Consider the following 12,042-nt stretch of genomic DNA (forward strand, 5'->3'; position numbering starts at 1 on the left):
GAAGATCTAAGTGCCCTAGCAGGACAATATGGCACAAGAAGTTCAGAGATATAACTTGGTGCACAACCAGACAATGCCTTAAAAACAAACAGAAGAATTTTAAAATCAACCCTGAATTTAACGGGAAGCCAATGAAGGGATGATAAGACAGGAGAAATGTGATCCCTCTTTTTTGACCCAGTCAAAAGTCTTGCCGCAGCATTTTGAACAGCTTGCAATCGTGAAAATTAAGATTGAGGAAGACCAGAATAAAGAGAGTTACAATAATCCAATCGAGATGTAACAAGTGCATGAATCACAACTTCCATATCCTTCCTTGAAAGAAGATGCTTCAACTTTGCAATAGATCTCAAATGGAAAAAACTTGCTCTAATAACAGCACTAATTTGTTTATCAAAAAATAGAGAGGAGTCAAAAATCACTCCAAGGTTTTTGATTTGTTTGCGTACATTAGTTGAAAGTGGAACTAACTGAGCTTCCAAAGCAGGAGACGAGTGTGCAGGACAACCTAATATTAAAACCTCGGGTTTATCCTCATTTAACTGCAGGAAATTATTAGACATCCATGTCTTAATATCATGTACACATTTCAATAATACGATAATTAGATAAAAGTAGATAAAACTGAGAATCATCCACGTAACAATGATATGAAATACTGTATTTTTGAAAAATGTGGGCCAAGGGAAACATATAAAGGGAAAACAGTAAAGGTCCCAAAATGGATCCCTGGGGTACTCCACACAAGACAGGTGCAGTGGATGAGAAAAAAATTCCTAAATTTACAGAAAAAGTCCTGTTCTCGAGATACGAGGCAAACCACTTTAATGCAGTGCCTCAAATATCTACCACACATTCAAGTCGATCAAGAAGAATGCTATGGTCAATGGTGTCAAATGCCACGCTCAGGTCCAACAATACCAACACAACACAAGCACCTGAATCCAGAGAAAGCAGCATGTCATTTGTAACTCTCAATAGCGCTGACTCAGTACTGTGTAATGATCTAAAACCAGATAAAACTTATCTAAAACACTAAAAGAATCCAAAAAAGACTGAAGTTGTAAAAACACTACTTTCTAAAATGAATATTAAAATCCCCAATGATTAGTAATCTATCAGCCCGAGTCACCAGATCAGACAGAAAATCAGAAAATTGACAGATAAAATCCTTATTCCATTTAGGGGGTCTGTAAACCAAAGCACATAGTACAGGCCCCTTTACATCAACCTTCAATAGCTGGAATTCAAAACTGGAGAAAGTATCAGTGGGCACAGTCTTACATTTAAAACAGCTTCTAAAAATATGAAATACTGTATTTTTGAAAAATGTGGGCCAAGGGAAACATATAAAGGGAAAACAGTAAAGGTCCCAAAATGGATCCCTGGGGTACTCCACACAAGACAGGTGCAGTGGATGAGAAAAAAATTCCTAAATTTACAGAAAAAGTCCTGTTCTCGAGATACGAGGCAAACCACTTTAATGCAGTGCCTCAAATATCTACCACACATTCAAGTCGATCAAGAAGAATGCTATGGTCAATGGTACAACTCCACCACCATGTCCAGAGGCCCATGGAGAACTAAAGAATGCACAGTCTGGAGGAGCAATCTCAACAAGAGGCATCAAGTCACCATGTTTTAACCAAGTCTCAGTAATAAATAAGAAGTCTAATGAATGCGATGTAAATAAGTCATTTAGAATAAAAGATTTATTCGATATTGACCTAGCATTCACTAAGGCCATCTTAGCAGTAGTAGTACAGGCTGACCGCTGAGAGGTGCGTGTTTGAGCAAAGTGATATTTCCAAAATTGATGCTCCGACTCTTACCATTTGATCCGATGGAAGAGTGGCGATATGATGACCAAATGACCAGGATATATTCATTATCCTGCGATGGAGTCACAGACCTCACAAGGAAATCACGGCGAGATCCGTGATGAATGTACCTGGGGCGGCGTATAATTCCCAGTGCGTCACAGCAGTTGTATATTTCGCTTGGAAGACGGTAGAACGAATTTAGTTTCTGTAGATCCAGTGAAGAGTATTTAAGCACCATGCTCTAAAAGCAGTTCACACCGGGAACGAAAAACAGATCCCACTTCGAAGAACAAACAGTAAAACTCCAGCAGACCAGTGCACAGATGATAGCAGCATGTCATTTGTAACTCTCAATAGCGCTGACTCAGTACTGTGTAATGATCTAAAACCAGATAAAACTTATCTAAAACACTAAAAGAATCCAAAAAAGACTGAAGTTGTAAAAACACTACTTTCTCCAAAAGCTTCCTGATATAAGGCAACTTAGAAATTGGCCGATAGTTACAGCACATTGCTGGGTCAAGCTGAGGTTTTTTCAGCAGAGGTTGCACAACTGCATGTTTAAAACTGGCTGGAACAACACCTTTGGCTAAAGAGCTGTTCACTATAGCTGTTACAATAGGACTAATAGTCATGACCTAGCATTGACTAAGGCCATCTTAGCAGTAGTAGTACAGGCTGACCGCCGAGAGCTGAGAGGTGCGTGTTTGAGCAAAGTGATATTTCCAAAATTGATGCTCTGACTCTTACCATTTGATCCGATGGAAGAACGGCGATATGACGACCAAATGACCGGGATATAATCATTATCTTGCGATGGAGTCACAGACCTCGCAAGGAAATCACGGCGTGTAATTCCCAGTTGCGGCACAGCGGTTGTATATTTCGCCGGGAAGACGGTAGAACGAATTTAGTCTCTGTAGATCCAATGAAGAGTATTTAAGCACCATGCTCGGAAGGCATAAGAAAAAAGTCTGAAGCAGAGGTTGCACAACTGCATGTTTAAAACAGGCTGGAACAACACCTATGGCTAAAGAGCTGTTCACTATAGCGGTTACAATAGGACTAATAGTCAGGAAGACATCCTTAAAAAGTCGTGCAGGAATAATATCTTACTTAGAACCAGAACACTTCATAGTAGAGACAATATCATCTAGCTGATGTGATAAAACAGGTTGAAAGGACGACAAACAACTTGTGGTACTAGATGTAAATAAGTCATTTAGAATAAAAGATTTATTCGATATTGACCTAGCATTGACTAAGGCCATCTTAGCAGTAGTAGTACAGGCTGACTGCCGAGAGCTGAGAGGTGCGTGTTTGAGCAAAGTGATATTTCCAAAATTGATGCTCTGACTCTTACCATTTGATCCGATGGAAGAACGGCGATATGACGACCAAATGACCGGGATATAATCATTATCTTGCGATGGAGTCACAGACCTCGCAAGGAAATCACGGCGTGTAATTCCCAGTTGCGGCACAGCGGTTGTATATTTCGCCGGGAAGACGGTAGAACGAATTTAGTCTCTGTAGATCCAATGAAGAGTATTTAAGCACCATGCTCGGAAGGCATAAGAAAAAAGTCTGAAATCTGAGATGTAAACGGAATTCTGAGAAAAAAAGCCAGAATTGCCAAATGTAAACTCAGAACTCTAAGAAATCAAATTTAAATTGTGAGATGTAAACTCAGAATTCTAAGGGAAAAAGTCAGAATTGCGAGATGCTAACTCAGAATAAACTCAGAAAAAAAGTCGGATTTGCAAGATGTAAACTCAGGATTTGAGAAAAAAAATTCAGAAAATTCTAAACGTAGAATTCTGAGAAAACAAGTCAGATTTGCAAGATGTAAACTCAGAAATCGAGAAAAACGTCTGAATTTTGAGATGCAAACTCAGAATTCTGAGAAAAAAAGAACTGCGAGATGTAAATTCAGAATTTCAAGGAAAAAGTCAGAATTGCGAGATGTAAACTCTGAATTCTGAGAAGAAAGTCAGAATTGCGAGATGTAAATTCAAAAGAAAAATGTCAGAATTGCGAGATGCAAACCCCAAATTCTAATAAAAAAAGTCAGAACTGCAAAATGTAGACTAGCAATTCCGAAAACTGCAATTACCTTTTTTTATATTTTTACTCTCTGGCGGAAATAAGCTTCCATAGTTATCATACTGCTGCTGCTGTTAGTGATCTTACCACGGTTAAAGGGATTCTCGCTAAAAACATCACTTACTCGTGGTAAAAATCACACGTGGCCTAGAGTTGCTTATTGCTTCATCAATATTTCATGTTCACAAACCGTATAAATCATCTTGTGTGCAGTCAAAGCATCGACAAACAACTTGTGGTACAAGGCAATTGCAAATGAAGTGATACAGAAGGCGCAATGGAGAATCTGATAGCATCAATTTTTTGAGTAAAATAGTTTAAAAAATCCTCACAAAGTTCCAAGGAGGCCCTCAGATAATAAATTCATTGTTGGGTTTAAAAGAGAATCAATCATATCAAACAAAGCTTTTGGTCTATTCACATTATCAGCAATTAACAGAGAAATAACTAGATTTTGCATGTTTTACTGCTATTTGATAATTAGAGAGACTTAACTTTAAGATATCAAAGGAAACATGCAGCTTACCTTTTTTCCACTTTCGCTCTGCTTTCTGACACTCTTGTCTAAGAGAGCGGGTGGTTTCATTTAACCATTGCTGGCCATTGCGAGATGCTAACTCAGAATAAACTCAGAAAAAAAGTCGGATTTGCAAGATGTAAACTCAGGATTTGAGAAAAAAAATTCAGAAAATTCTAAACGTAGAATTCTGAGAAAACAAGTCAGATTTGCAAGATGTAAACTCAGAAATCGAGAAAAACGTCTGAATTTTGAGATGCAAACTCAGAATTCTGAGAAAAAAAGAACTGCGAGATGTAAATTCAGAATTTCAAGGAAAAAGTCAGAATTGCGAGATGTAAACTCTGAATTCTGAGAAGAAAGTCAGAATTGCGAGATGTAAATTCAAAAGAAAAATGTCAGAATTGCGAGATGCAAACCCCAAATTCTAATAAAAAAAGTCAGAACTGCAAAATGTAGACTAGCAATTCCGAAAACTGCAATTACCTTTTTTTATATTTTTACTCTCTGGCGGAAATAAGCTTCCATAGTTATCATACTGCTGCTGCTGTTAGTGATCTTACCACGGTTAAAGGGATTCTCGCTAAAAACATCACTTACTCGTGGTAAAAATCACACGTGGCCTAGAGTTGCTTATTGCTTCATCAATATTTCATGTTCACAAACCGTATAAATCATCTTGTGTGCAGTCAAAGCATCATGCATTTACCCAAATCTTCACAGCAGCCCAAACAAGCGCGGGCCGCCCACCTACAACGAGCACATTTCCAAGCGCCTGGCCTCGGGTCCCGGGGCCCAGGAGGGGCCGCTGCACCGCGAGCCCAGCACCCCTCACCGCTACCGCGAGGGCCGCACAGAGTTCCGGAGGGACAAATCTCCGGCCCGGCCTCTGGAGCGCGAGAAATCGCCCGGTCGGGCTGTGCTAGACAGCCGCAGGGAGAGATCGCCAGGGCGCTTCGAGAGCAGCGGCAGCGAGAGAGACCGGGAGCGTTCGCGCCTTCACTCTAGCTCTGTACGCACCCAGCTGACCCCCGTCAACAAGGTACGCATGAGACAATGCATTTACCCAAATCTTCACAGCAGCCCAAACAAGCGCGGGCCGCCCACCTACAACGAGCACATTTCCAAGCGCCTGGCCTCGGGTCCCGGGGCCCAGGAGGGGCCGCTGCACCGCGAGCCCAGCACCCCTCACCGCTACCGCGAGGGCCGCACAGAGTTCCGGAGGGACAAATCTCCGGCCCGGCCTCTGGAGCGCGAGAAATCGCCCGGTCGGGCTGTGCTAGACAGCCGCAGGGAGAGATCGCCAGGGCGCTTCGAGAGCAGCGGCAGCGAGAGAGACCGGGAGCGTTCGCGCCTTCACTCTAGCTCTGTACGCACCCAGCTGACCCCCGTCAACAAGGTACGCATGAGACACTGCCACGTAAACTGTGTATCCTCTTAGGGATACAAACATCAGGTTTGACGATGTTCATGCATGCTCAAATGCATGAACATCCGCTGCTTTGTAGTTAAATTCCTTCTAGTTATGGCCTCAAACAGGATGCTCAGCAGCAGTAATGCAGCAGTAATGATGTTTCTGAGCTGATCTGCGTCAGACAGGGCAGGCAGCCAGTTGAAGTGTTGAAGTGACCTCTTTATCCTGGTGGTGGTGTAGGTTTGGGACCAGTCTTCAGTCTGAGAGCGTCCCGGAGGGATTACGTAAGAGCCATCGTCCACCTCCCGCGTGGATGGACTTGCCCTTTTAACAGGCGCTTCGTAAAGCTCTGAACTATATCATCTCATGCCTGTAACCGTGAACAGAGCCATGTTATTCACTCGCAGCCCCAGAGTCTGGGACATTGTGCTGATGTTGTAAACTCTGTCCATGCTGTAACTATTCATGAAGGTCCAATGTAAAGAAAAGCAACTGCGATTTTTTGGGAAAAGACTTTGAAGAATATCCCGGGTTCAGTACGGTAAGCTCTGACAACAGCATTTTGTGGCATAACGGCCATTACTGCAGAAAAATGTTTTTGATTCTCCCCTTATGTAAAAATTGTGGTAACAGTAAGACATTTACAATGGAAGTAAAACAGGAACAGGCACTTTATGAGTTTAAGGCAAGACACTACAAGCAAACCCATTTGTTTTTTTTCAGGCACTGGTAAATTTTGCGATTTTGGGCAATTTTAACTTTCATTTTTCTATCTAGTGAAAAGTTATTTTTATACACTTTATCTATTAGCATCACTAGATTTCAATTATAATACACTGGCCATTTCCTCGAAAGGAGTTTTTTCCACTTCAGCAGCACTTAGAGCAAATTTTACAGTTTCATTCCTATCTAAATTCTGAAGGTTTTTACAGACATTTATAACATTTTATTTCTTAACACTGATATATGTTTTTTCCTTTTCTGATTTATGGAGTGATTTAAAAAAAGGAAAATTCAAAATATTAACGTTCAAAACATTAATTAGTGTCAACAAATTGAAACTAAAATTTCGAACCTGGCATTATCCAATGTTCAGATTTCTGTTCTGGAAATGTATGTTTTGAAGAATGTTTACCAAACATTCTTCAAAAATATTTTTTGTCTTCAACAGAAGAAAGAAACCCATAGAGGTTTGGAGCAACTTGAGGGTGAGTAAATGATGACAGACTTTTCATTTTTGGGTGAACTATCGCTTTAAAAAAAAAAGAAAGAAAAAAGTAATTGCATAATGCTAAAACACACAAATTCTTCATTAAAATATATATATTTTAACTATAAAATGTCTTAATCATCCACTTAGTGGTAGGACTACTTTAGTTTGTGTTGTTTCGTTCATGTAAACGGGCTCATTGTAGTATCCCTGTGTGAAAATGATCAATTCACTGACCTTGACCAGCACTGATGAGGTTAGTAAGCAATTGTATCTCACATTAAAAATGTACTTCCATTGTGTTTTACTGGAACCACCATTTTTGGTTTAGTTGAAATTATGATCTGTGGTAACTGACAACACACCACAAATGCTGTACATTTATACTAAACTCAGAATATTCCTTCAACTTAATCACGTGATTCGCACATTGTAAATTTGGTGATTTAAATTTTTATAGCTAAACGGAACTTGACTGATGAAGCAACGAAGTCTATTTTTTATGCTATTAAACTGATTGTATAGACAATTGAAATGGGTTTCCTACAGAAAAGTACAGAAAAGGTTTTATTTCCATGTATGTTGTATGCTAATGTGGTAAATCGGCTGCTCTTAATGACAGTTTGTCCAGTTTTTTAAGCTCTATTTGACTGACATTATCGAACCTACTGCACATTGTATATTTTTATGCTAATAGAGTCTGAGCTTGTAAATCTTTTTAAAGAGACGCTTCATGTTCTCGCTACAAGTGTCCTTGTGATGTTCAAGTGAACTTGGCGTATTTTTATCGGAAGTAACGAAGCTTTCGTCGACACACTCGCACACAGTGACAGCAGCGGTTCCGCGGGGCTCTTCTGGAAATTTCTGCAGCTTATCCGTTAACGGACGTCCTGTTCAGCTGTGACGTGAAATAATGTCCGGTAGCCCTCAGGGTTTGTGGAAGATCTTCTGTCGTTCCTCGTGGAATATGAAAACAACTCAGAGGCATTTTGAGTTAATGGGTAATTGTACGCAAACGCCTGAGTGATCATATCAAACGCATGAGTAAATTCTGACTTGGTTTTGGGACGTCCCGTCATGTACTACTACCTTAATATTGATAATCGATGTTTTTCAACTAACAAGGCTGCTTACCTTGAACTTGTTTTTTGTATAAAGAAATTAAGCTATATTAAAGTATGAGCCATACTCAGTTCTCCTGGCGTCGAGTCGTTCTTTTGGTCTGTCAGAGTTGGAGCACGTGATCATCACAAACGCGCGCTTTCCGTTCATTACCGATTCATCATCCGAGCCAGATCGTGGGACTTGACAGCGGAGCAGAGCAAACGGTAAGAGCATCCAAAAGGTTTGGAAATGCTAAACATTTTGCCAGATGAGAGACAAACTTAATAATGAAATAAAAACCAGTGTCTGATGTGAAGTCCAACGGGCAACGGAATGATGTCGATGCTGGAGAAGCAGGCCAGGTGGATTCAATCTATAACGTTTTGATTATTTGAAAAAAAAAATAAAAAATTTTTTTTTGATGATTCTAATAATGAGGTTTAGTTTAGAATTTATTTTGTAATCATTTGTAATTTTTCATTTATAAATTTACATGAGAAATTCTTTAGAATTAATATTCTCTTAAAGGTGTTTGTACATGTGCGTAAACAGAAAAATGGGTTTTATCAGCACCAATGCTACAGAATGTCAGGTAAAAAGGATTTATTAGTATGCTTCATGACTGCTGGGACGTTGATGCGCTACATTTGACTGAGAAATTGAATGTTGGTTTAATTTCTCATTTATTTAAAACGAGAACCCCTTTCATAACCCAAACCATTTGCTGTTGTGGTAAGGTAGTAAAGCTCATTCATTTTTATCATGTATGATTGAATTTTTTGTCTCTAAATTACCAAGACATGGCAAATGCCTGCACAAATGAACATAAATTTAATCTAACATGTTCACAATTCAAGATTTTATAAAACTTTGCATGCATTAAATAATTTGAGGATGTTTATCATTGATAATGTTGAAAGCTAAAGTGATTGACTTTTTGTTTACTGTACTAGAGATTTTTGTTCATTCAACTCTAAACTGCTGAAGATAATTGTCATCTCTGGTTCATTATTTGAAATATTGTTTATTGGAAGTTCATGTTAAAGTCTTCAGGTTTTCCTGTCTGCCTATTTTGAGCAAGAAGATTTAATAAATAGCTTTAATGGAGGAAGAGTAATTATGTAATTATCATGTTTCCAGCTTTAAAGTGGTTATTGACAGCGTTTCATAAATCAGGGCTTCCCAAACGAGTTTGTGAGGGAGTTAATGAAAAGCTAATTAAATCAAACAAAATATAATGTTTCAACTAAAAAGCAATACAAATAAATGTTAGCATATAAATAAAATGCAATAGTTAAAAACAATTAACAAAAACTGTATATAAAACTAGTAAAAAGAGATTCAATATTTTTAATGTTTACCCGCAGTGTTAAATTACTGAAAATATAAATAAAAAAGTCTCGGGTATGGTAAGTAAATATTTTAGCTCAAAGGGGTTCAAGATGACAAACAGTTTGATAATTCATGTCACAGATCAGTGAAATGAGTCCAGCATTGACTTCAGTTTGGAATTCCATGTTTTATTCTTACAGAAATCTGCGACAGTGTATTTCTGATGATTACCAATGTGCAAAATTTAAACCCATGGAATTTACTCTTTCTGGAAAACAAAAAAAATTCACATTCATGGATTGGCGTTAATGCAAAAGCTGTCCCACCGCCGACACATTTTTTTTTTTAAACCGGTCAATATTTTCTCACCGTCTTGCCATTTACAGGATATCATTTACCATCACATCCATCAAGCTCCAAAAAAGACAAACACTTGCAGTCACTGTCGTTGTATGGAAAAGAGCTGCATAAAGAGACTCCAAAATCCTCCTTTTGAGAGGAAAAAAACAACATAAGGGTGAGTAAATATTAAATGTGTTATCAGGTGAACTCCTGATTGAGGGAATTGTCTGAATGAACCTCCAAAAAGCAAATAAAATGGGAAGCGAAACAAAAGAGACTTTGATTGTGATTTGTGCGTTGTGTGTGTGTGAGGACGGGGCTTCATCTTCAGTGCAAACGCAGCTCAAACCCATCAATACTGATTATCCTGTGGTCTAGCAATTGTCAGGATTGAACATACGATTCAGACAAAATAAACCTGATAATAAATAAGTGTTGGGAGGGGAAAAAAAAACAAAACAAAAGGGGCCCTACTGCAGCATATCACAAACAATATCTCTCTCCACATACAACATCTCTATTCGTCTGTTCAGCGTCGCTGGGAGAAACATAAGAAATACATTAAAAAGATAAACCCCAAATGGCTACAACTGGGGAAAAACAACACAACTTATATTTGGTGACTAATTTAGTGAGCCACTATTTAAGAATTCTATACAATTTCTCATTTTAAATGCTATATGTCTCATTCTTATATCATTCTAATATATTATCTCATTTATGTTACAAAACAATGCACTAGTGAGAACGTCGGCCAACGTCCACACAGCAGATCAGAAAAACAAGAGCGCCATCTAGCGGCCCGTCACTATACAGTCAACATTAGCCAGAGGGAGAATGCTTTAATCTGAGAAAGAAATTAACAGGAGTCTGGAATAAACGGTGAAACTGGATGCGTCCGAGAGTCGGAATCACCTCAAAAAGAAAACGAAAAGCCCGCAAAAGAGATGAGAACTCAAAAACAAAGCTAGGATCTTGCGGTCTCGTCCCAGCAGCACCTTTCTCAGGAACGCCACTGATAATCTATCTTTGTGAGATGACGAGGGAAGAAATCCTACTTTTGCACACACCGTCCGTTGGAGAAGCGCTTCCCTCTATGCAGCAGGAACAGGACAAATTTCATCGCAAATGAAGACGAGCTCTCATTCGCACCCTGTCTCTTCTGAAAGTGCTAAGCTTCCTCTCCTCATCGTTCCATATATGCATGATTCCCTTTCGGGTGGGAAAGAAGCGTCTTCGGCCCCACACAACAGTCTCTGGAGCGTCTCGGTGCATCTGGGATCAGTTGGAGCTGGCAGTGATGGGTTTGTCCAGCTCGATGCTCAGGGGCGGCGCGGGAGTCTCCAGGCTGCTGAAACACGATTTACACACTCGACTGGGCTCAAACAACTGCTGGCTTGGCACCGGGATCTTCTGATAGCAAAAGCTGCCACAGAACACATTCCCACAATTCCTGCAGGGGGCGGCAGAGGTCAGGACAGGAGAGGAGGAGGAAGTCAGAGAAAGAGTTTAGAAAGGAAAAAAGAAAGAATAGAATTAGTGCCTTTATAAATAACTCTTAGAATTTAAACTAGGGAAGCCTAGAATACATTATATTATAAATTATCATTATAAAAACATTTATTTCCTGAAGAGAGGATCTGAACGGGTTAGAACTGAATGCACTTCATTTCGAAACTGGGGAGAACAAAAACAGTAATAACCCCTATATTAGTGCTGTCAAACGATTAATCGCATCCAATATAAAAGTTTGTGTGTGTACTGTGTATATTTATTATGTATATATTATATCATATATAAATGTATTAAATATATAAACGTAACATATTTTTCTTATATACATGCATGTGTGTGTATTTATATATACATAAATATACACATTTATTAAAACAACAATTCATTTTACTATATTTGTCATATTATTTTCATAATAACAGAATAACAATGCCTAAATTCACTAAAACTGAATGCATTAAATAAATAAAAAAATTAAATCCATTTTTGTTATTATTTATTTTATTATTATTAAAAATAATATTTTTCATTTAATAACAGTAATAAATAGGGCTGGGTAAAAAATATCGATATCTCGTTATTAATCGATTCTCATTTTTAGGGAACTATATCGATTCTTAAATCCCAAGAATCAATTAGTCTAGCCTGTTTTCAGTTAATGGACGGAACGTTGAAGGGC

The 12,042-nt window shown here is 38.7% G+C and overlaps 2 protein-coding genes across 4 annotated transcripts in view; one reads left to right on the forward strand and one right to left on the reverse strand.

Moving 5' to 3' along the window:
* LOC107670977 (citron Rho-interacting kinase-like) overlaps positions 1 to 6,793 on the forward strand; it is a 73,241-nt gene extending 66,448 nt beyond the window's left edge. The window contains exons 40-41 of the mRNA XM_016463792.1: positions 5,173 to 5,488; positions 5,846 to 6,793. Of these exons, the coding sequence (XP_016319278.1) occupies positions 5,173 to 5,488; positions 5,846 to 5,887 (358 nt within the window). The 3' untranslated portion in view covers positions 5,888 to 6,793. The remainder of the gene's footprint in view (positions 1 to 5,172; positions 5,489 to 5,845) is intronic.
* Positions 6,794 to 9,683: 2,890 nt separating this feature from the next.
* Positions 9,684 to 12,042, reverse strand: part of LOC107671008 (myotubularin-related protein 3-like) — a 52,972-nt gene continuing 50,613 nt past the window's right edge. For all 3 annotated transcript variants that reach the window (XM_016463832.1, XM_016463829.1, XM_016463827.1), the window contains one exon: positions 9,684 to 11,301. In XM_016463832.1, coding sequence (XP_016319318.1) covers positions 11,130 to 11,301 — 172 coding nt within the window. In that variant the 3' untranslated portion in view covers positions 9,684 to 11,129. The remainder of the gene's footprint in view (positions 11,302 to 12,042) is intronic.

The sequence above is a fragment of the Sinocyclocheilus anshuiensis genome, unplaced genomic scaffold (assembly GCF_001515605.1).
Source record: "Sinocyclocheilus anshuiensis isolate Anshui unplaced genomic scaffold, SAMN03320099.WGS_v1.1 scaffold332, whole genome shotgun sequence".
NCBI classification, from domain to species: Eukaryota; Metazoa; Chordata; class Actinopteri; order Cypriniformes; family Cyprinidae; genus Sinocyclocheilus; species Sinocyclocheilus anshuiensis.